This window comes from Myotis yumanensis, unplaced genomic scaffold, assembly GCF_028538775.1.
Source record: "Myotis yumanensis isolate MYYU_CA2020_CCGP unplaced genomic scaffold, mMyoYum1.0.hap1 SCAF_1, whole genome shotgun sequence".
NCBI lineage: Eukaryota > Metazoa > Chordata > Mammalia > Chiroptera > Vespertilionidae > Myotis > Myotis yumanensis.
This window is the reverse complement of record NW_027223752.1, coordinates 187,142,511-187,168,676: the sequence shown is the minus strand read 5'-3', so window position 1 is coordinate 187,168,676 and position 26,166 is coordinate 187,142,511. Positions and strand designations below refer to the sequence as shown.

The window sequence follows — 26,166 nt, the reverse complement described above, 5'->3', positions numbered from 1 at the left end:
AATTCAAGTATAACTTCTGTGAATTTATTTATCAGATCTGTGAAGATTGCTTTGATAGAAGAAAGGATATAGTAAACTCAAGATTACTGAATACCAGGAAATGCTTGGGCAGGAGACAGAATATTTAAAACTCTGTTAACTATAGGCTTTGGCAATTTAATTTCACTCTGATTAAAATCAAATGAAAACAGTGCAACCACTATATGCTTGCAAAGCAACCAGAACACTGAGTATATGCTGTTTTTACTATTAATATTGTTATAAATCTTGAAAAGATCCTTGGGGAGTAGAAACTGTGTTTTGTGAGAAGGAGAAAAAAGGGTCTTCTATTTATTTCAGCTTCACTCACTGAAGTTACATGTTGGGGTAACCAAGTAGTCATTTGCTAGTCTTTGTTTTCTATGCATTTATTTCCCTCTGATTCCCTTAAACTGAGCAATTCAAGAATGGGTTTTGGGTATTCCCATGTCCTACAAAATAGACCTCAATATAACCTAACCTCCTTCATTTTTACCAGAATTTCTAGAAAGATCAATGAGACCTAGTATGACTTTGACCACATTAGTATGACCTTGGAGTTCTTTCATGAGCATCCTAGATGCCACCACTACCATGCTAGCCTCCAAGGCCAGCTTCCTTTTGAGTTCTGGCTAAAGAACATAAATAAATACCTTCCCTTGGTTTCCTTACAGATATTGGGATATATGGCACTTTGCAGCAAAAGGAAAGTAAACACAGAGAAGAAATAAAGCATAAAACAGTCTGACTTATGCATGAAAGGTTCTTGATTCTACTACAGTTAGGTAACTCCAAGGATCTGAGCCCTTCGCATTCCAGGCTCTGTCTCTCAATCTATTGACCATGTGAGTGCAAAAGAGTCCAACAGCACTACAGCACCCAGACTGGAGCCCTTGACTCTCTCATCCCTGTTCATAAACAACAATGACCTATGCAAGAGCTTTCCAGGGGTGCTAACTCTCAGCCCCTCACACTTGTTCCCTGTGTCTAGTCTGAGACTTGCCTCTTCCTCAGTTAATTAATGACTTTGCCCTTCAAGAAAAGCAGCCGCCATCCCCTTACACTGTTCCTCCCTCCCCCATGCAATTCTCCTTGGATAGTGGTTGACTCCATAGTAGGCCAAATAGATATTTTACCCACAAGATAGCACTTATATCTATGTAAGAACAAATATACTCAGCTCAAGGACAAGGAGGAACGAGGGAGAATGAGCAGCTGGGTGCTGCATCATGCTCCCCTAGACTGGAAGAAGCAGTCTCTAGGGCAGGGTCCATGTCTGTGTATATCACCCCTGATGCCAGCATGGTGTCTGGTGTAATTAGGTAGCCAATAAATAACCATTGTGTTGAAGAATGAATGAATACATGCAATGATTTCCCCCACCACTTAAAATGTTAAGTGAAAGACTAACGTAGTGCTCAGATGCAGCCCCTGATAAATTCTGACTGTAAGGACGTCATCAATAAAGCCTTCATTGATCAAGCTCCAGCATTAAATCCTCTCTACTGTTCACTTTCCAATGTAAACACTTAAATATGCTAAATTGGAGAGAGACTAATCAACTAAATAAATAACCACTGGAGATAGAATCACCCCAAGGGAAAGATAATACTTTCAAAATACTTCAATTCACTGAGGCAAAATGAAGTTCCTACACTCAAGCAAGAAAAAGCCACAGTTAGTAAGAGCTACTATTTATTAGGAAGTTACTATGCACCAGGAAATATAATAAGCTCATCATTTGTATTGTCTATTTAATCTTAGGACAACCCAACAAGTTAGGAATTATCATCCTCACTTTGCAGATTTTAAATGTAAGGCTTAGAGAAGTGTTTTTGCTCATGGTCACTTGTTCAAGAGGTTGTAGTTTTAAAACTTTGAAGCCGAGGTGTCTAGGTTTAAATTCTGACTCTGCCTCTTTCTAGATGGCTGTCCTGCTCTGTCCCAGCTATTAAAATCACCCCACCCTGTGATCCATGGGGGATATTTCCCAAGACCCCCAGTGGATGCCTGAAAGCATGGAATAGTACTAAGCCCTATTTATACCATGGTTTTTTTCCTGTACATACACACCTATGATAGAGTTTAATTTATAAATTAGGTACAGTAAGAGATTAACAACAATAATAATAAAGCGGAACTATTATAACAATATACTGTAAATAAATATATCATATTGTACTCACCTTTTCACTTAAAGGAAACACTTTACAGCTTCCCCTTGGCATATCCAAATTACCAGCATGCTAACTCTTGTGCTTTGGTACCATTATTAAGTAAAATAAAGGTGACTTGAACACAAGCACTGTGATACAGTGACAATGAGTCAGAAAACCAGGATGGCCAATAGTGACTAATGGGCGGGAACATCTACAGTGTGGATACACTGGACAAAGAAGGGCTGAGTCACGCCCTGGGTGGGACAGAGCTGGACATCGTGAGATTTCATCACACTGCTTAGAACAGCACACAATTTAAAACATTGTTTATTTCTAGAATTTCCCATTTAATATTTTCAGACCACTATTGACCAGGAGTAGCTGAAATCACCCAAAGTGATACTGCAAATGGGTAGTGGGGGGCAGTTATATAACAAAATACCACAGACTAGGTAGCTTATAAACAACAATAATTTATTTCCTACAGTTCTGGAGGCTAGAAGCCCAAAATCGGGGTACCAGCAAGTTGAGGGGAGGGTTGTAGCTTCTCACTGTGTCCTTACATGGTGGAAGGAGCCAGGGGGCTCTGTGCTCTGTGGGATCTCTTTTGTAAGAGCATTAATCCCATTCATAAGGCCAACCTCCCAATACCATCGTGTATGTGTGTGTGGGGGGGGGGGGGGGGGGGCGGGGGGAGGGGGTCAAGATTTGAATTGGAGGAAACAAATATTCAGACAATAGCACTAGGCAAACACAACTTAACACATCTGTGCCTCACCTACAAAATAGAGCTATTGACTGTACCAGTTAAATTATTGTCTCTCAGGTACAAACCCATCTTTCTGTAACCAACTTTGTGATGTCAGGCTTGGGACTCTATAAAACACATTCCTGCTTAATCAGCTGGCTTCTTGTTAGCTCTGCCAGTAGGGGGTGCTAGAGGGGCTGCAGAACTGGAAGAGCAGGAAGGAACTTGCTTCTTGTGCATTTCCTCTGAGCCACACCTTAGTAACATACCCATCTCAACTTCTTGCAGAGCCACTGAATCCAGTTTGCAGTTTTTTCCCAGGGCTTGCAGAATCAGCCCATAGTGTGATGGGCAGCACCCTTTCCTCAGAGGCCTGAATTTCAACTCTGTGGAGTAGCTTCCTCTAAGTATCTAAGAAGTTTTAGTAGTCCTGTCCTGGGATTGCCACCCCCTATCTTAGAATTCTCTTTTTACTCTCCACTACCTAGCTAACACCTTTACAGCTGGATAGCTAGATATTAAAAAAGGAAAGGAGCAAATGGAATCAGACATTAAGCCTAATAAACTGGCTAAGCCTAAGCCTGATTAAGTCTAGAAGTTACAGCTTCAGACCCCTCAGAGAGCAGCCTCATCCTTCACCAAGGGGACCTAATCACCGAAGCAGGCTCCCTGATGGACACCTGGCTATTCTCCTGGATTACCGAGGGAGAGGTAAAACAATAAAGGAGACATTCCTCTGCTGGGCGTGTGCCAAGCAGAAGCCAAGATGGCCCAGGGGGGAGGTAAGCACATGTGCAAAGAAAGGCAAGATGGCTCATGGGAAGGTGCTTCTACTTTGAGACATGCCATGTAGGAACTAAGATGGTGACCATATGGGGAGGAGCCTCGCCTGGGGAAAGGATTGGCTGGGATGAGGGACACAGACCCTAGAAGATCTAGAAAGTGGGTTGGTGCCCTAGCCGGCTTGGCTCAGTGGATAGAGCGTCAGCCTGCAGACTGAAGGGTCCCAGGTTTGATTCTGGCCAAGGGCACATGCCTGGGTTGTGGGCTTGATCTCCAGTAGGGGGTGTGCAGGAGGCAGCCAATCAATGATTCTCTGTCATCATTGATGTTTCTATCTCTCTCTCCTTCTCCCTTCTTCTCTGAAATCAATAAAGAAATATATTTTTTTTTAAAAAAAAAAAAGAAAGTGGATTGGTTAGGAGGAGGGCTCAGCACAAGCCTGTGAAGGGTTGGCAAAGAGATTGGTTAATTTGAAAACCAGCTGGTTCTTTCCCAAATATAACCAAATTTTAACAAAGACATCTCTCTTGGTAGCTCCTATTCACCCTGTTTGTATGTTCTCTCTCTGTAGCAGCCACACATGCCCCGCAGCCATGAGGGCCCAAGCAAGGGTGTGGGTGCAGCAGCCCAGAGCTGGCCTGAGTGCAATGGGGAACAGAAAGCTAACTGGGCAGGGACAGAGACTAAACTTGCACATGGATTAAATTGAACTGCCAAAACTTCAGATGCCCTGCCAATGCCAGGCCAATGGCACAGGATTTCTGGACCCTGGCCCTTCTGGACTCGATGAAGACATGGCTGGACTTCTTCCACAGCGGGATGGAGCTGAGCGACCTGACAGTGAATAAGACACTGGAAACCTGGAGGCAGTCTTTTATTTCTACTCCAATAAATCTTACCACTGCACTTCATCCTCCCATGAGTTGGTCACTGAAATGCTTTTCTCATGACTCCATGGAAGAGCCTATTCCCACCAGCAACACAACCAGTTAATGATCCTTTACATTATAGTCTCTCTGTTGAAATTATTGGTGTGATTTCATTCTCTTGACAAACCCCAAGGGATACAAGAGCACCCATCTCAGAGGGCTGTTGAGAGGACTGAATGGGTTGATAGTTGTTAAGTGCTCATAACTGAACCTGGAGCCCAGTGTTTGCCATATCAATGTTAGCTCTTATTATCTGGTAAGTGTTGAAGCTGAGTCGGAACCCACGCCTTTCCATCTTCTTTTCAACCAACATGATGTTTCTCTAATAAAAATAGCTACTACCTTAGGCAACTGGGCTTAGAAATTTCATAGGTGCTCTCTCTTTTAATCTTCTTAAGCACCTCTTAGATGGTTTGCATTCTTAAAGTGTTTTTTCCCTGACATCAAAGAATGGTATTCTGAGTCAATTGTCCATTATCCTGAAAGGTTAGGCAAGCACTTTAAACACTTCAAGCATCTACATTAGAAGAATAAGTTTTTAATATGAACATCTCCAAACTTATTTATAATTGTCCTATGTATCACCAGGGATTAACATAATTTAAACGTGTGTGTGTGTGTGTGTGTGTGTGTGTGTCTGAGGATTAAGATTTTGGAATTTCAGATTGCAACTGAGGAAAGACGGTCAAAAGACACAAACTCTCAGTTTCAAGATAAATCAGTACTAGGGATGCAATGTACAACATGATGACTATAGCTAAATCTGATGTATGGTGTATAGGAAAGTTGTGAAGAGAGTAAATCCTAAGAGTTCTCATCACAAGGAGAACATCCTTTTATCTTTTTTCTTTTCTTTTTATTGTATCTATATGAGGAGATGGATGTTAGCTGAACACAATGTGGTAATAATATGTATATTTAAAAAATAGGTAATATGCAAATTAGGCCAGGACACCGTAATGGTCACGACCAGACAGAAGGAGGTTGCGCCGCAGGTGAGGCCCTGAGCAGAGATGGAGACAGAGACAGGGGGGCCAGCCTAGCCACTGCGCAGAGGCTCGGGCCGGCCCCCTGGAGCCGGAGCAGACACAGACAGGGACACAGGGGCCGGCCCAAGATGCCATACCGTGGCTTAGGCAGGCCCGCCAGAGCAGACACGACAGGGGGGGTGGGGGTGGTCAGCCTCCACAGCCAAGTGCAGGTTGGGAGAGGAGAGGATGAGCCCACCCACAGCCTCCCAGGCCAATTGCAGGTCCAGAGAGGAAAGGCGGCCCGTCTGCAGCCTCCCACGTGGATCACAGGCTCTGAGAGGAAAGGGAGACCCGCCCACAGCCTCCCTGGCCAATCGCAGGCCCTGAGAGGAAAGGGCAGGCCTGCCTGTAGCCTCCTAGGCCAATCGCAGGCCGAGAGAGGAAAGAGCCGTCCCACCCCCAGCCTCTGTGGCCGAGCACATGCCTGGAGTAAAAGGTTGACAGCAAGTCCTTTCAGTGTAATTGGAGCATTAGAGGCCCACAGAATGATCATTTCCTTTCCTATGAAACACATAACTCTAACACAGTATTTACAATTAAATAAGTTCCATATATTTTGACATTTTACAGCCCTGGAAAGTTACGTATAATGATCAGCAAAGTGAGAAGATGAAAAGAATTTTTAGGCTTTTAAAGATGTAACTAATTTCTGTCTAGAAGACAAACCAATTCAAAAAGTGACGGTTTTATTGTCCTATAGGACATAAGCCAGATTGTATCTAATTTAGCAATTTTACTTCAGGCTTTCAACTTTGGCAATCTCCTTTGAACAGCATTATCATCCTGCCAGTCCCTTCACTGAGTTGAACTGAACTTTTGCATCTGCTCTTATGTATTTGAATAAGAATTATGTATTTAACACATGCACAATTTTGTTTTGACACAATAAAACAAAAGATCATTTGATTCTTCCCTGGAACACAGAAAAGCATGAACTTGAATCATTGGTGTGGCTTAGGCTAATTTTCCAGATATTGTTAATAAAATTCATGTAGGGATCTTCACAGAGCCAAAAATTCTCTCTTTCAGGCCTACATATTCAGCATCTCCAAAGGAGGAGGCCTGTTATTCTGTGTTTTGTTTTGTTTTGTTTTGTTTTTTAATACTCACCAGAGAATATTTTTTCACTGCTTTTTAGAGAGAGTAAACCGGAGGTAGAGGGAGAAGGAGAGGGAGAGGGCCTGCTTGCAGCTGAGGGCAGACCCTCACCAGCAGTCCCGCCTCTGGGCGTGAGCTGCAGAGGAAACACCTTTTCTGACCACTCATTCGCTAAGCTCACAGAGTTCTTGGTAACTTGCCTAATAAGAATGCAAAAAGGTGATCTAGGGTTTTCCCACCGCACTCCTGGAGGAAAAAATGAAGGTCTACTGCTGGAGAAGCTAAGAAATGTCATATCCTGCCCTAGCCGGTTTGGCTCAGTGGATAGAGCCTCGGCCTGCAGACTGCAGGGTCCGGGTTCAATTCTGATCAAGGGCATGTACCTAGGTTGCAGGCTCCTCCCTGGCCAGGGCCCAGGTCAGGGATCATGCAGGAGGCAGCCAATTGCAGTGTCCCTCTCATATTGATGTTTCTCTCTGTCTTTCCCTCTCTCTTCCATGCTCTCTAAAAATCAATGGGAAAATATCCTCAGGTGAGGATAAAAAAAAAGAAAAAGAAAGGAAGGAAAAAAGAAATGTCATATCCTATGAAAAAGATAAATCCTTGAAAATGCCTAAAGAAAGTTGTCATTTTTTCGTGGTGAAGGGACTGGAGTCCGAGTTGATGAAAACACCTTGGTGGCTGCGGCGGCCAGCAGTGGCAGCAGCAGCAGTGATGGGGGCGGTGCCTTCCCCTGATCAGCCAGGTTGCCTCCTGCAGAGGGAGGCCTACTGACAGGGAGCAGGCCTAAGCCATCAGTAGGACATCCCCTGAGGGCTCCCAGACTGTGAGAGGGGGCAGGGTGGGCTGAGGGACCCCCCCCCCCAGTGCAAGAATTTTGTGCACTGGGCCCCTAGTTTCATAATAAATGTAAATCAAACTATTATGCAGTATGCCTTTAAACTTACACAGTGATGTATGCCAATTATTTCTCAATAAAATTGGAAGAAATAATAAGTTAGCACTCTAATATGGACTATGGAAAGAACATTAAAAATACTTGACCCTGTCAAGGCATTTTGCTAAATTAATACATATTATTGTAACTTTTAATGTGTGGTTACTATGTAGTACTTAACCTCTGTGAATGTTGATCATTTCATACCAGTATAAACTTTTAAACTTTATAGCTTAAAATTTACTTAACATGAATTGAGAGACAGTTGCAGTGTATAAGACTGGGAAGGGCTGATCTTTCTCCCTATTTCTTAGATGATCGCCATTCAGTTTACTAGTCCAAGTAAGGGAGATAGATCCTTCTGAGAATTGCCTCTAAAGGAATAATTTCACAGAAGCAAGTTCAGCTTCCTACACAGGCATAGTACTTAAGCAGACGACTGATGGGTGGTGAAAGGCCCCTCTGTCCAATTATATCTGCCTCACTGGCCATGTGAGAATTCCCCAGTGTGCACTTCTTTAGAGATGAAAATGAAAATGTTTCGTGGATGTTTGAGAATGATAGTGGCAAATGGAAAAAGAGCCAAAGACAAGTGATCTTTTTCATGAGAGTCTAAGAAATATATCATATGAGGAATAATTAAAAGAACTATGATATTAATAATGGGCAAAATAGAAGAATTTTCATGGTAGAAGCTATTTCTCTTCCAACCTAGGAAAGGCTGCCATGAGAGAGAATGTGACATACTAATTTTAGGTAGTTACAAGGGCAGGAACAGGAACAGTGGCTAGAAATCACAGGGTATCCAATGTAAATACATATATTTAAAATATTTTACAATTTCAGTGATCCAAATGAAATGAACTGCCAAGGAGATAAGTACCCCTGTCGAAATGGAGTACTTATGCATTGGTTAGAAACCATATACTAGGAATAATGGAGAAAATCCTATATAATAAAGAGCTAATATGCTAATTAGACCAAACAACAAAACAACCGTCTCAATGACCTTCTAGACTAAACCGGGGCTGCGAGGGCCAACCGAGGCTGTGAGGGCCAGCCGAGGCTGCGAGGGGCTGTGAGGGCCAAACCTCTTGCACGAATTTTGTGCATTGGGCCTCTAGTTAAGTTAATAAATAAGTCAACAAACGTGTGTGTGTGCATGTGTGTGTGTGTGTGTGTATGTGTATCTATATAAATAAAAGCCTAAGCGACTGGCCAACTTGCTGACCAGCCAGTAGCTATGACCCACAATGACCACCAGGGGGCAGACGCTCAACCCACAGGCATGGAAACATGGAAGACTAATGAATCTCAGAGGGGAGGGGGTAAAGGGGAGGGCGGGAAGAGATTAACCAAAGATCTTATATGCATACTAGAGGCCCAGTGCACGGATTCATGCACCAGTGGGGTCACTCGGCCTGGCCTGCAGGGATTGGGCTGAAACTGGCCCAGTACATGGATTTGGGCACCAGTGGGGTCCCTTGGCTTGGCCTGGGACCCCACTTATCACTGTACTTATCACTGGTATGGATGGGGCTGAAACTGGCTCTCTGCCATTCCCCAAGGGGTCTTGGATTGTGAGAGGGCACAGACCAGGCCAAGGAGCCCCACTGGTGCACGAATCTGTGCATTGGGCCTCTAGTCTGAAGATTAAGATTTTGGAATTTCAAATTTCTATTGTTTTGTATACCTAAAGTATCAATGAGATATTATAGACTTTAAAAATTATTATGTACCTATTTTGTGCTAGGCACTAAGATATGTGTTATTATTATCTCATTTTATTTCTAAAATAAATTATACTAAGGAAAAAAAACTATACTAGTAGGTGTGATCATTCTCTTAATACATAGCTAGTAAAGTAACAGAACCAGGAACTGAAATCAACTCTTTCTGACTCACAAAGCTCATGTTTCAGCCAATTCACCACAGACCACAGGTGAGGGTCATTCTCCAGAGGTGATGCTGAGAGCATACAGTTCAGTAAAAAATGTGACCTGAGATAGGAATGAATGCCGTCACTGTGGAGGGCTTAGAAAATAAAGAGCTGAAACTGGAAGAGCGTCTTCATGACCTTGCTTTCAGAACCACTTGTAACTAATGGGCAATTCTTAGTCACTGAGTTTGCAGAATATCTCTCATTCCATTTCATTTTAAGGATCGCTCTCCAATTTCAGATTTACTATTATGGAAGCAAAGTAAATGACTCCCAAATACCTTGATTCTGGGTGTATCCTTGCCTTCCAAAACAAGGCACGCTCTTCCGGAAAAAAATAAAGGCACCCATCAAAATAATTACTTTTTAAAGGAACAATGAAGGAGGGGAAATCATACCTTTTGCTTCGTGCTTGATTTCAGGCCAACTTGGGAGTGACTCTTGGACTAGAGGAAAAAGAGAAAGAAATCTATGAAGAACACAGTATAACTTATTTTGATGCCATTTCTTCTGGAAGATATTAGTTTAAAGTTAGAAATCTCTTCCCCTAATCTTCCTTCACAGCCTCTAGAAATCTAAGAATAGAATCTCAGCAAGGACTCTAGTGCTGAATTTTACATACTGAATGAGAGACTGTTTAAGTCCAGGAGCTGAGAGTGCAAAGATGCACCTACACTTTGTCAATGCCGTGCTCATATTTACCGACTCAGCATCTTCTTAGAGGACACTGGCAGAAACCAAAAACTGCAAATATAAGAAAATACTTCCAGCTATAATAAGGCAAAGGGGGAAAAGGAGGTAATAAATAAAAGAAGAGATAAGAAAGAAAGAAGGAAGGAAAGAAATAAATGCTCTATAAGTTGGAAAATGAGAAAATAGGAACAGAATGAAAGAGCATGTTTGACAAGATTCCCAAGTGTCTTTCTATAGGGAGGATTTTAATCTTGCTCATTTAAATATATTTTCATTAGATTAAAACAAATCTCTCAAAAACATTAGTTCTTATAGAGGGCTTTTTATTTCCCAGTTTTATTCATGATTATCTAATCTTATATGGAATTAGGAAATATGAAACAGGCATTAATCTATGCATGAGAAGAATTTGGTATAGAATCTACACTAATAAAAGAGAAACATGGTAATTGGTGTACGACCGCTACCCTTTTCATTGGCTAATCAGTGAGTATATGCAAATCAACTGTCAGCCAAGATGGCGGCCGGCAGCCAGGCAGCTGGAAGCGAACATGAGGCTTGCTTGCTGCAGTGACTGCAGACTCCAACGTTCCCCACCTCACTTTCCAGCCTCTGAGTTGCAACTCTAAGCAACTATCTACTATGTTGCAAATAAGAAAATAAACAAAAGCCCAGAAACCGGCTTTCAGTCAGCCGGGCTTTAGTAACATTGTATCGATGTTTTCAGCGGCCAGGCCTCAGAGCTAAAGCTGGCCCAGAATAAAAAAAAAAAAAAAGAAAACAAGGAGCAGTTGGAAGCTTCAGTCACTCGCTTCTGGAAAACAGCCCTCAGCCCCTCACCCAGACTGGCCAGGCACCCCAGTGGGGACCCCCACCCTGATCCAGGACACCCTTCAGGGCAAACCAGCCGGCTCCGACCCATGCACCAGGCCTCTATCCTATATAGTAAAAGGGTAATATGCCTCCTGGCACCGGGATCAGCGTGACAGGGGGCAGCGCCCAAAACCCCTGATCGCCCTGTGGCTCTGTGTGTGACAGGGGGCAAAGCCACAACCTCCCTATCTGTCCTGCTCTGTGCCTGATGGGGGGAGCTCCCCAATCCCCTGATTGCCCTGCAGCTCTGTGTTTGACAGGGTGCAGCGCACCAACCCCCCCCCATGGGCCCTGCTCTGTGTGTGACAGGGTGCAGTGCCCCAACCCCCCCCCCCCCGGCCCCCCACGGGCCCTGCTCTGTGTGTGACAGGGTAGAGCCATAACCTCTCCCTCGGCCCTGCCCTGAGTGTGACAGTGGCGGCGCCCCAACCCCCTGATCGGCCCTGCTCTGTGGGTGATAGAGGGTGGCGCCCCAACCCCCCTCCACAGGCCTTGCTCTGTGTGTGACAGGGTAGAGCCATAACCTCCCCATTGGTCCTGCCCTGAGTGTGACAGGGTGCAGCGCCCCAACCCCCTGATCCGCCCTGCTCTGTGTGTGACAGGGGGCGGTGCCCCAACTCCCCTATTGGCCCTACTCTGTGAGTGACAGGGTACAGAGCCCCAACACCCCTGATGGGCCCTGCTCTGTACATGACAGGGGACAGCACCCCAACCCCCTGATGGGCCCTGCTCTGTGCGTGACAGGGGGTGGCGCCGCAACCTCCCCATTGACCCTGCCTTGAGTGTGACAGGGGGTGGTGCCCCAACCCCCCAATCGGCCCTACCCTGAGTGTGACTGAGGGTGGCATCGCAACCTCCTGATCCACCCTGCTCTGTGCATGACGGGGCGGCGCCCCAACTCCCCAATCGGCCCTGCTCTGAGCCTGACCAGGGGCTGCACCTAGGGATTGGGCGTGCCCTCTGCCACCCGGGAGCAGGCCTAAGCCAGCAGGTCATTATCTCCCGAGGGGTCCCAGACTTCGAGAGGGCACAGGCCGGGCTGGGGGACCCCCCCCACCCCCGGCCCCGAGTGCACAAATTTTTGTGCACCGGGCCTCTAGTCCTATATAATAAAAGCCTAATATGCAAATCGACCAAAAGCTAGAATGACTGGTGGAACAACCAGTTGCTATGATGTGCACTGACCACCAGGGGGAAGACACTCAATGCAGGAGCTGCCCCCTTCAATCATCCCGTCAGTTCCCCCACAGATCAGCCCTGTTCGCCACCCAGGCCTAGGGACCCTACCCATTCATGAATTTCATGCACCAGGCCTCTAGTACCATTATAACTTTTCTCCCAACAAGAAATAAGGAAAAGTCAAGCTTACCAAGTTTGGCATTCAGATAATGAATATAACTCACTTTAAGTATAGCATGAATCAAAGTTAACTCATCCAACTACTATTTGTAGCTAGAAAAATGTCTCCCTAAGTCAGGAACCCTCAAATTGTTCAGTCCCACGATCCCCTTGTACTCTTAGAAATTATTGGCCCCCAAAGAGCTTTTGTTTATGTGGGTTATATCCATTGATACTCACTATTAAGAATTAGAACTGAGATTTTTTTTCATTTTCCAAAAATGTTAAATATTTTTTATATTACAGTTTACATTCAATATTATATTAGTTTCAAGTGTATAGCATACTGGCTAGACAATGATATACTTTACAAAGTATTTCCCCTGATATTTCCAGTACCCAACTGGCACCATACATAGTTATTACAGTTCTACTGACTATATTTCCTATGCAGTGCTTTACACCCTCATGACTATTTTGTAACTACCAATCTATGCTTCTCAACCCCTTCACCTTTTTCACCCAGTCCCCAAAATCCTTCCCCTCTGACAACCATCAGTCTGTTCTCTGTTTCTAAGAGTCTATTCCTATTTTGTTTGTTCATGTATATCGTTCTTTAGATTCCACATATAAGTAAAATCACATGGCACTTGTCTTTCTATGACTAACTTATTTCACTTAGCATAAAACCATCCAGGTGCATCCATGCTGTTGCAAATAGTAAATTTTGTTCTGTTTTATTGCCGAGTAATATTCCATTGTATGAATAGTTTTCTTATCCACTCATCTACTGATGGTCATTCGGGCTACTTACATAGCTTTGCTATCTATACTAATAATAGAGGAATATGCAAATTGTCCAGGACACCATACAGTAACAGTAATGACCGAACAGCAGGCAGTGTGGGGAGACCAGGCCGGCAGGGGGCTTAGTGAGGGACAACCAAACAACTGAACAGTAGGCTGCATGGGGTGACCAGGCTGGCAGGGGAGGGGCAGTTGGGGGCAATCAGGCCAGCAGGCAGGTGAGCATTTAGGAGCCAGCGGTCCTGGATTGTGAGAGGGATATCCAACTGCCAGTTTAGGCCCAATCCCTGAGATCAGGCCTAAACCCGCAATCGGACATCCCCCGAGGGGTCCCGAATTGGAGAGGGTGCAGGCTGGCCTGAGGGGACTCCCCCGCCCCATGCACCGGACCTCTAGTTATAAATAATGCTGCAATGAATATAGGAGTACATATATTCTTTTGAATTAGTGTTTTGGGTTTCTTTGGATAAATTCTGAGAAATGGAATCACTGGATCATAAGGCAGTTCAATTTATAATTTTTTTCAGATAACTCCATAATGTTTTCCACAGTGGCTATAACAGTCTGCATTCCCACTAACAGTGCATAAAGGTTCCCTTTTCTCCATATCCTCACCAACATTTGTTTGTTGTTTATTGATAATAGCCATTCTGACAGGTATGAGGTGATACTTCATTGTCATTTCAATTTGCATCTCTCTGATGATTAGTGACTTTGAATATCTTTAGAACTGAAAAAAAATTTTAAATATGTATGTATTCATTTTAAAAAAGCAATAATAAAACCATTACATGTTAAATAACATATTTCTATATACTTTATGTATATTCCTAAACAGAAAAATATTAGTGAGAAGATGCCATTTTTTCAAATATAAGGCGTTCCAAAATATGTATACACATACTTTTTGATAGCTCAATTGATATTTTTTTCTTTTTAGATTCAACCCAGTGGAATTAATAATTATACAAAGTGTGTATACATTTAGGGGGGGACACTCTGTATTTGCAACTCCAGTGTTTAGCTTAAATAGAAGATAGCTAGATCCTCATATCTGCTTTTGCATTTAACCTATTTTGCTATGATATGCTTTGGGTTAAAGTAAATGAGGAAAATTCAGCCTCATTCAGATATGTAGTTGGAAAAGTAAAGTATTTGTAATAATCCTTTTGGATAATTTTGAATATTTTTCTCTGATAATATACCAAAACCTTATAATTGGTAGTTTCCTAAATGAACTTCTTATACTCTATTAGATTAAAATTTGTTGGTCTACCTTTCATTTTGAATGGATCTTTTACTCATGCATGATTTTATAATATTCTGCACTGGCCAATTGGATAGTAGTGGATTATGGTGGTTTTCCAATATTGACACATTTAATTACATAATATTTTTTTAATTTTTATTTATTGATTTTAGAGAGAGAGAGGAAGGGAGAAACATTGATTTGTTTTTCCACTTAATTATGCATTTATTCCTTGACTCTTTTATGTGTCCTGTCTGGGAATTGAACCCCCAACCCTGGTGTATTGGGATGATGCTCTAACCAACTGAGCTACCCGGCCATAGCTATATCATATTTTAAAGGCACATCTATTAATTACCAACCTCACCAAAAAACCTTCAACAGCTGGTAAGCTATCAAGCTCATAGTAACAGATACAAGTTTTCCAAAATTCTAATTTTACTTGAAAGCTTGAATTCTATTATTAGCAACAAATACTGTCAGTTGCTTTCCTTGAAGCAATAGACTCACTTCATTCATTTTTGCAAACATATCTGCCAGCTACATAAGTGTGAATAATCGTATTTCATCTATCACTTGTTCTTTGAAGTTAAAATGGTGTTTCATGAAAAAAAGAGGCTAGTTTGGTTGATAATTCAATCACAGAAGTGCTTTTCTTCCAAACAGCTACTGAATGTTTATGTACAAAAGTGCTTTGTGCATACTTCCCATTTTGGCAAATAGAATCCTAAAAAGTTGTGTGTTCAGGGGTTAAGATTTAGTAAACAATAATTTTTACTTATTTCATCAAGGGCACTTTTAAGTGAAACTGGCATTTTTTTCTGCAATGCAAATGCACAGTGGTAAAATTATAAGGTCTACTAGTACAACTTGGTGCTACTGCCTCAATTCATGCTGAAACACCAACAGTTTTCACCACCATTGCTCTTGCACAATCAGTGCAGATGTCATCCACTAAAAATAAATAAATATATACATACATACATACATACATACATACATAAATGCAAAGAACATCTTAATATTCATTATGAAAAGAGTTTTGGCTTCTCACATTCCTTTCAAGAACCACTGCTCATAATCATTTAAAGCAGTTGAGCCAATAGTCATTAGACTCTCCTATATTCATAGATATGGAGCTTAGGAGGAACAGAGTCAATGAAAAAGCAAGTTATCATTGTCCCTGCTTCATTATGCTGCCTTAGAGGAGAGAGACCGAGACACCGATCAGGAGGAGGCTTCCTTCTGTTGGACAGAAGCTGGGATGGGTAAAGGAACTTTGTAAGAAATCTGAAGTGTTCATCTTTCACTTATTCATAGTGTTTTGAGATCCATTTAGACTGTTATGGGCTGAATTGTTTACACACACACACACACACACACACACACACACACACACACAAAATTCATGTGTTAAAGTCTTAACTACCAGAGTCTTAGAAGGTGACTGTATTTGGGGATAGAAAGATAGAGCCTTTAAAGAGGTAAAAAGTTAAAAATGAAGTTGTATTGATGGGCCCTAACCCAATATGACTAGTGTCTTTATAAGAAGAGGAGATTAAGACACAAACAGCACACACACATGAAGGAAAAGCCACATGAAGATAGAGAGGACAGCCATCTGCAAGCCAAGGACAGAGACCTCACCAGAAACCAACCCTGTGACACTGTGCTCTTGGACTTCCAGCTGGCAGAACTGTGAGAAAATCAATTTATGTTGTTTAAGCCACGAGTTTGTGGCATTTTATTTTTGCGGCCCTAGCAAACTAATATATAGAGCCCGATGAATCTACCTCAAAGAAGTCAAGGGTCTAAAAAATGAAGGTTCAGCAAAACCAACTCCTGAATAAAAGGGGCAATTACCACCACACTCATTGTCAATCACATATGTCCCAAGGAAGATTGTCTGGATCAGTCGTTCTCAAACTTTAGAGTTCATGAAGATCATTTAGGGGCTGTTAGCCATGCAATTTACCAAACCTCCAACTCCAGAAATTCTAAGTCGGGAGGTCTAGAGGGGCTGCCAGGAATGTGCATGTTAATACCTGTTTTTTCCAGAGAATTCAAATATATTTTTTGGTGTCCCAAAAAAATGTATATACACTTTAGCAGCTGATAGCTCAATTTTTAAAATAATATGTATTTTAATAAATACTGCCTTTATAATTATTCAAAGTGTGTGTACACATTTTTTGGGACATGCTATATATGTAGATAAATTACAATTTGAGGATCACTTGGCTGCCAGAGACAATGGTAACGTGGGCTGAGAAGTAGGAAAATACAAAAACAGATACTAATTCTCATTCTCTCCCTCTCTCTCTCTCTCTCTCTCTCTCTCTCTCTCTTGTTGAAGAATCCACATAATAAAACTCATTTCCCTTTTCCTTTTAAATGACTGGTGTTAAAATTCTTTATTTGATTAAACCAGTGGGTGAGCCAGGGAAACGGGCTGAATGTTGGCAAATTACCCAAGGTAGTCCAAAAGCAGATCTGTAAGTTATTTAACCTCCCTAATTAAAACACGTAACCGCACAAATTTTGTATTTACATTTTTAGAAATTCAGCTGGGCTTCAATACAACTTTAAGTGCCATAAATATCCATGGATGTAGCCTTTGTACTTCTCTCAAAGTCATGATAGCAAATATGACCTAAAGGACAACAGTTACACTTATAAAGGGGATTAAAACAGTTATTAATTTTATGTCTTAACTTGACTGGGCTAAGGTGATGCCCAGATATCTGGTAAAACATTATTTTTGGATGTGTCTGTGAGGGTGTTTCTAGAGGAGATTAGCATTTGAATCAGTAGACTGAGTAAAGAGATTCAACCTCCACATTGTGGATGGGCATTATCCAATCCTTTCTTAGTGGCTCCCAATGGAACCAAAAGGGGAAAGAAGGGAAAATGATTTCTCTTGCTTCGTGAGTTGGGATGTCCATCATTTCCTGCCCTCAACATTGGAGCTCCTGGTTCTCAGATCTTTGGACTCCAAACTAATGCCAGCAGTCCCCCTGTTCTCAGGCCTTCAGACTCAGGCTGAATTATATCACCAACTGTTCCTAGCTCTCAAGCTTGCAGACAGCAGATAGCAGGATTTCTCAGCTTCCATAACCTTGTGGGCCAATCTTATAATAAATCTCCTCATATATATGTTATGGTTCTATTTCTCTGGAGAAGCTCGACTAATGCAATAGTCAATCCAATTCTAGAGAAATGCCATTTGCATTTGACATTCAATGAGTTATTAGATCTCTCCTGATAAATGTCTTATCTAGACAGAATGGAGGTTGGGCCTAGTCAAAGGTCACCTGCATCTTACATATCATGCTATACATTTGGTCTCCCACTTACAAACTGTGGCCTTCTAAAAATGTATTTCATTAATTAGGTGTTAAGGACTTAGAGCTTTTTTCCCCACAGAAATAATTTTAACCTCTGATATGACTGAAATGCTATGCAATTTCAAGAAAACAGGATACTTTCACAATACTAACAATTATACAAAGCAGAAAAATATTAAAATCAACTAAGAAAAAATTTTTCCTTTTTCCATGTGTCTTGAACAATAGTGTGAATCAAAAAGCAGTTTGAATTTGAAGAGGATGGTGACTAAGGTAGAAATTCTGGAATTCTGAAGAGGTCTTGTTATGTCTGATGTCCCCTCCCAAGCAGATGGTTTTGCTTTTCTTAATTCCAGTGCATCCCCTGTATTACTCTGCTCTTTAGCAGCTATAAATAGGTCACTTAGGACCACTAAATAATGAAGAATAGCAGGAGGACAAAGTAAGCTGTTAAGCAGCTCTCTGTGGCAGGGCACACTGCACCCAGGCCAGCTCTTACTGGGACTGACTGTTGCCTATTGTCACCTATGTCCCAGCTTGAAAAACACAGAAATGGTGGAGAGATAATCAAAAGGAAAAAAACCAAACAAACAAAAAACAACCTGCTTTTCTCAAACATATCTGTACAAATTAGAAAAAGAAAGGAAAGCCCTAGCTGGTTTGGCTCAATGGATAAAGTGTCGGCCTGAGGACTGAAGGGTCCCAGGTTCGATTCCGGCCAAGGGCACATGCCTGGGTTGTGGGCTCAATCCCCAGAAGGGGGCATGCAGGAGGCAGCCAATCAATGATTCTCATCATTGATGTGTCTATCTCTCTCTCCCTCTCCCTTCCTATCTAAAATCAATAAAATATTTTGAAAAAAAAGAAAGAAAGAAAGAAAGAAAGAAAGAAAGAAAGAAAGAAAGAAAGAAAGAAAGAAAGGAAAGGCAGGGTACGAGATAAAAATAAAGAAGAAACTAAGCTCTGGCCAGTATGGCTAAGTTGTTTGAGCGTCATCCCATGCACCAAAAGGTTGCTGGTTCAATTCCCAGTCAGGGCACATGCCCGGGTTACAGACTCAATCCCTAATAAGGGGTGTGCAGGGGGCTGCAGATCCATGTTCCAGTTTCACACCAATGTTTCTCTCTCTCCTTCTCCCTTCCCTCTCTCTAAAATAAAAAATCAATAAAAATATTTTTTAAAATAATAAACTAAAATAAAAGTAATAAACAACATCAACAACTCACATTTTTAAGCACTTACAATAGGTTCCCACCATACCACCCAACAAAGTTTCACATGATCCTCACAACCTGGCTATGAGGTCAATATAATTGTATTATCTCAGGTTTATAGGTGGGAAGACTGAGATGTAGAAAGCAAAATAATTTGCCCAAAGTCATACTGCTGGTAGATAAGTGAGAGAACCAAGACTTAAACAGTCCTGATTCAAAGCCCAGTGACTTAAGCCCTATAGGACGTATATGAGAAAATTTGCCCATGGAAAAATGAGCAGAGTTCAGAGTAATGAACATCAGGGAATACACAGCAACTGTGTTGCATGAATAATTGCTTCAAGGGAAAGAAAGGAAGTTATGGAAAAGAGGTGGCTGATCAGAAATTCCCCAAAGTCAGACTTGGGCTGGCCTCTGTAGCCAAGGACCCCACGACTGTTCTCTGGGGGCAGCAAATGGCAAGCGGCGGGGGGGGGGGGGGGGGGGGGGGGGGGGGGGGGGCAGAGTGGCTTTGCAGGGAGGCAGGTAGGGGAGGGTTCTTTTTTTTTTTTTTTTTTTTTTTTTTTTTTCTTTTTTTTTTTTTTTCTTTTTTTCTTTTTTTATTTTTTATTTTCCTCTTAAAGTATTACAAAGGGTATTACATAAGTATCCTTTTTCCCCCCCCCGCCCTTGACAAACCACTACCCTCCCTTACCCCCCAGTGTCTTATGTCCATTAGTTATGCTTATATGCATGCATACAAGTCCTTCGGTTGATCTCTTACTCCTAGGGGAGGGTTCTTATGTCACTGGCACCACAAATGCAAGAAGCGTTCACAGATCCGGTGTGTCTAACTTGGGAAATGCCTGCATGGTATTTTATTGCAGGCTTCAAGACGTCTGCATAAAAATAGCCCACCTAACAAACTACCCCTCCATCCCCACATACACATACATACAAAAAAAAAAAAGGAGGCAGGAGCAAACTTTATTTTAAAAATTCACGACTTTCTTCTATAATCAAATTATACCAAGCTGCCTTGGAACTCTGGCCTTAACTATTATAAGTCAGCATTAATTAAGAGTGCTTTCTGAAAAGTTACTCCAAATCTGAAAATAGCAAGGGGTGAGTGTGATTATGTTTCCAGGCCTATTTATGAAAATGAGCGCTCTGCCACCTAAGCCCGCAGTTGTGATCGAATGCATTGCATGCAGGACTTTAATGGAAACCAAAAGAGAATGTGAGTGACCTCTTCCAGCAAATACCACCCATTTTTCCCACCAGTGAGCCTGCCCTCATCAGAAAGGGCAGCCTACAATTCCTCTGCTCCTTTCAACAGAATGAGGAAATATTTCCGTTTGCTCTACCAGCATCAAAAATTCTATTTAAACCCCAGGATGAAGCTGACAAGGAGACCTCTTAAGTATGGGCTCCAATATGAGTTCCCTTAATTAGAGCTTCAGGGTAATTGAATGATTAGCAACCCGATAACTCCTGGGAGTGCTTGCCTGCTCTCTTAGCAGGCTGTATCCTGAAGTGTCACCCCATGTTCAGAGGCTGGAACAAGGGACACCTCTGAGCTGGTGTGACATTAAGAAAGCCTCCCACGTCATGTGCTTGTCTGGGCTTGCTTTCCAGGACAACACAAGAAGAAATGGCTGACGTGGAAAGGTTCCAGAAACAGGAGTGTCTGCCACCTCATGATCTGTCAGGTAATAGCAGTGCAGTCAAGACTGCGCAGTAGTGAAAGAGGATACTCCCCTGACCTGTGCTTGTTTTGCAATCTGATCGTGTTTGGAAGAAATCAGGAAGGCATTTTAATTCAAAAGGCCTATGGTGCTCTGAATTGTAATTCTTTCATAAGGCAGGCCACCAGCTCCCGACTGATGGAAAGGGTAAGTACCGGACTCTCCAGCAGTATCTGGAGGGGAATATCTGCACACGTGACTGGGCTACTGAGCTGCTGTCAGGCCCCTCTAGATCCCCCTTCTCCAGTTTTATTCCCTACCCACCTTGGGTCCTACCTGTAGGGGAGATGTCTGGACGTTCTAATCTGGGAGCAGCAGTGGGTCAGCATCAATTCCTGCTGGACATCTTCTGGGAGGCCACACCTTGCTCTTTACAGACCTCACAAAGGACTGAGGTCTTGTCCCACAGTATGAACGGTATCTGGCCTTAAAGTACTCACCAGCATCCTAAAGGAAATTACCTGCTTGTACACTTTAAATGCTGCATATTCTCCTGATGAAAGTGGTGAAACCTAACACTATTGTGCTCTTCTAAGTGCCAGGGGCTTTACATATAGTATCTCATTTAATCCTCACTACAATCCTATAGTAGAGGTACCATTATTGTCACTCCCATAATAGAAAGGAACCAAAGTCCAGAGAACTTACGTGGTTTGCCCCAAATCAGTGTCTGCCAGAATCTGAACTCAGATAGCCTGTCTTCAAAGCTGTCTTTCTCTTTTTCTTTTAGAATACCTCTGATTTTTAAATTTTTCTCAATTGTAGCAAAATACACATAACATAAAATTTAACATAGTACCTAATTTTTTTTAATACTCACCCAAAGATATGGGGTTTTTTTTAATTCGTTTTAGAGAGAGTGGAAGGGGAGAAAGAGAGAGAAACATCAATGTGAGAGAAACATTGATTGGTTGCCTCCCTGACCAGGATCGAACCTGCAGCCTAGGTATGTGCCCTGACTTGAAATCAAACCCACAACCTTTTGGTGTACAGCAGCGGTTCTCAACCTGTGGGTCTCGACCCCTTTGGGGGTCGAACGACTCTTTCACAGGAGTCGCCTAAGACCATCGGAAAACACATATATAATTACATATTGTTTTTGTGATTAATCCCTATGCTTTAATTATGTTCAATTTGTAACAATGAAATTGGGGGTCACTACAACATGAGGAACCGTATTAAAGGGTCGCGGCATTAGGAAGGTTGAGAACCACTGGTGTACAGGATAATGCTCCAACTAGCCTAACTACCTGGCCAAGACCAGAGTACCCATTTTTAAGTGTACAGTTTGGTGCTGTTAAGTGCATTCACAGTGTTGCGTTACCAATCTCCAGAACTTTCTCATCTTGCAAAACTTAAACTCTATGTATATGCATTAAACAATGCTCACTCCCACTTCCCACAGACCCTGGCAACCGTCGTTCTTTCTGTCTTTATGAATTTGACTAATCTAGGAAACTCAGATAAGTAGAATTACACAGTATTTTGGTTTTTTTTGTACATTTTGCTTATCATAACTTCCTCAAGGTTCATTAATGTTGTAGCATACACAAGATTTCATTCCTTTTAAAGGCTGAATAATATTCCATTGTATGTATATATTACATTTTGCTTACACATTCACCTGTTGATGAACATGGGTTATTTCCAAAAGCTGCTCTTCTTAACCATGACACTTAATCATCTCCTATATACCTTGCGCTCTATGTTCAGATCCTCTTCCGGGACAGCCCTGTGAGCACTCAGGTGCTGGGGTCTGCCTACCTGCTTGTTCTTCCTTCCTACTGCCAGCTGGTGCCTCTACCTGGCCCACCCTTAGCACCTGTCTAGCCCTGGGGTGGGGGGAGGAGAGCTTTAGTCCTAAGCTCCAGGTTCTCCCTGTCTGCCCTGGTTGCCGGGTTCATTCACCTCTCCGTGCCAGCCCTGTTATGGACCGCATCAGCTGCAAAGAACATGGTTTCTAAGGAGTGGTGCTCCCTGGCATACAAATTACTTGGGAGATGAATCCCTCCTATCTCTTTCGAACATTCCTCTCAGGCATGCCACTGACTGAAGCCGGGAAGCGCCTATTACTATTAATAACACTACAGTAAAAGGGGAAGAAGGAGCTGTGCTGAAAATAAAACAATGATGAACTCAGCACACGAACAAGGCCAAGACAAATGACGATAATGTATTCTGGATCTGTATGTCTCTGAGGCTATTAATGTGCAGAAGTCTAATACTGAGCAGTCTCTGAAAACACAATGCCACAAGGAAAACACTAAGAAAGGCCAGATATTTTGCATGATAAATTTTGAGGTAAGGGTAATGTGTCAGAGTTCTCTATAGCTCTCTGAAGGAACATAGTAGGGATGTTTCAGGCTTAATTTGCTCTAGGATCCACTTGTTCATCTTTCTGGCAGTTTAGGGTATCCATAGAGCCCTCCTCTAATACTATATTTCAAGTAAATCCATTTTTTCCCCATCAGCAAGAGAGGCAACTATTTTCTTTGCCACCACAAACAAAGGAAGAGGATTAAAATTACTCAAAGAACATTTAGAAATTCACACACACATACACGCACACACCCGACAAACACGTGCACTCCTCATCCTACATCCTTAAAAGAACTTTTGTATTTTATCTTTCAGTTCCGAAATCTCCTCCTCCTCTGTGCCTTCTTCCCAGAAAATATGAAGAATAGCACAGCCCTGTGGTGGCAGAAGTGGTGGCGGATGGTCCCAAAAGGTCTTTTCATCTCCTTTCTCCAGGTTCAAAGAGAGCCAGGACGTGCACATGCACATGCACACGGACACCTCTCCTTGCCTACCAGACTGAAGGGTCTACACATTCATCCAGCCGTCCATGCATCCCCACATCTACAAGTAGTTACTGAACCCACTACGTGCCAGATGCTGCTGGGGACACAGTGCTGGACAGTCAGTACCATTACTACAAATCTCCATGTGCCGTGAAGTCATCATTCCACCCTGTCTAAACCTCAAGCATGCAAAGTATACCTCCACTAAAGTTTGATACATTTTAAGGTTATTTACTTCATGCTGGACTGTAGTTTAAATTTTTCATTTTCCATTTGGTATATTTATTTTACTAGATGGCTTGGATTGAATTTCTCACCAAATTGCTAACTAGTCATCTCAATATTTATAGGGGGCAAAAACTGCCCTTTGCCATGTTTTATGTTACCTCTAGAATCATATAATTGATTGTTTTTTATGTGAAAGGGCCATGGTTTTTAGAAATACTTCCAAATGCCTTTCCTTTGAGGGTAATCTAGTTTCTTTCCCTGCTGTCCCTAGGAAGGGACAGCACAGTTAAGACTTTTCCACTACTCGCCCCCATGAAGACCGAGAGCAAGAGGATATTGGTTACAGGCATCTTTTTTACTTTTTACATGTGCAATATAATATGAAACATACACACATAAGGAAAACAACAGAGGAATGATAGATTTTTCAATCTGTGGAGGTGTACTAAAATATTTTAGCTATTATAGCTTTTTGTGCTTTGAGATCTGAGAGGGATAGCCTCTCGAAATACACTTTCAGATACCCTCAAAACAAACACACAAAAATATAACCACAGAATCATCTCTGACCTAACTTTTTATATAATGTCTCAGTAAATTTGCACACAAGCTTCTGTGCTGAGTTGAATTGTCACTGCTTTTATTATTTGGACAGAATGTGACTATTGAACTCCTAGGAATTGTGGTTGTTTCTGGTGGGGGTAAGCAGGTGAGAAGGAATAAGGGGAACGGGGGCTCTTTCCCTTCAGAACATGAAGTTTCTTCCACTGCCTCTGCCCCAGAGGTCTCCCAGGTGCCAGACCTAAAGGTTTTTTCTCCAATGATCCTCCGATTGTTTTGACTTCCCCTTGACCCATATGTTTTAACAGGACTTTAACAAACTGCATTTATTAAGAAAGTGTTTGTCCTGTGTTGTTTTCTTTCAGTAAATGACATGACACCTCCTGGCAGGAAAGAAGTAGGGTTGAAACCCTGAAATGTTACTGCAGTTGGCTTTTAATTGGAGTGAGGGCCTTTTCAAGGGGACATTATTTATTCATTCATTTAATACTTATTTTGGGGGAAAACAGATTTTAATTGCTATTATATTATCTATAAATCATTGCAATTTGGGGAAATCTTTACATGATCCTCTCTGGGAGATATTTACTTTTAATGAACTTGGACAATTACACAGCTCTGACTATTGGTTAGAAGAAGATGCAAGTATGAGGGGGCCTAGAATGGTGGAATCCTTGTTAGACAGGTAAAGATAGGAGCCCACCACAATGTCAGATATATAGGTGGCCAATAACTTCTACATAAGCAAGGAGGGTGTGCTTGCCAAGCCGGGATAATGCCACGGATAAGGGCACAATGGGAGGAATAAATGCATATAATGACCCTGGGGAACAGCATGTCCAACAATTTCTCCATTAGGTTATGGGGAACAAAGGAAGAGATAGACAAAGAGGGCAGTTTCAAACTCATAAGGACTCATGGATAATCTCACCTAAATTCTCTATTAGGGGCTCATAACTATCTGGATTTGTTGTTGTTGTTGTTGTTGTTGTTGTTGTTGCTGTTGTTGTTGTTCAGTTCAATTCCATAAGCATTTGCTGAGCATCTACACATGCCTGTGCACTCAGGATGTAAACTTGAGTAAGTTTCTCTGAACTCAAGGGTCTCCTAGTCGAATAGTCAAACATGTAAACGAATGACTGCCAATCAATGCGGCAGATATTATCCCAGAATATGCAATGTCCTAGAATAAGAGCCAAAAGGGAGGTGTGGGAAGACTTCTGGGAGGTGGTTATGCTTAGGCTGAGTTTAGAAGATAAACTGGCATTATTAAAGCCTTGGGAGAAGTAAGGGGGGGGCTTTAAGAGGGGTAAGAGGGCAGCGCCAGCAAGAAAGAGTGAAAAGGTGTGAGTACACAAGTCCGGGACTGCATGTGGGCAAGTCTGTCTGAAAAGTGAAGCTTGAGGAGTAAGGGCTGAATACATAGGAACAAAGAAATAGGCAGAGCTCTGGTTATTATTCAAGAGTCTGGACTTCACACCATAGATACTGGGAAGCCAGTGAAGACTTTTACATGGAAGCAACACCATTCACATTCATTTATAAAAAGAAAACTCTAGTAGGACTGTGAGGTCTAGAGAGGAATTAGAAGAGTTGGTGGGATTTTACTCATGTTGTTTTTCTATTGCTAGCATTAGTAGTAATGTGGGTTTTGCCCCATAGCAAATACCCTAAACTCAGTTT

General features: G+C 42.2%; 1 protein-coding gene across 1 annotated transcript in view; it reads right to left on the bottom strand.

Moving 5' to 3' along the window:
- The window catches only part of RASGEF1B (RasGEF domain family member 1B), a 532,983-nt gene that overhangs the window by 420,661 nt on the left and 86,156 nt on the right, over positions 1-26,166 (bottom strand). The window contains exon 2 of the mRNA XM_070394093.1: positions 10,041-10,088. Coding sequence (XP_070250194.1) covers positions 10,041-10,088 — 48 coding nt within the window. The remainder of the gene's footprint in view (positions 1-10,040; positions 10,089-26,166) is intronic.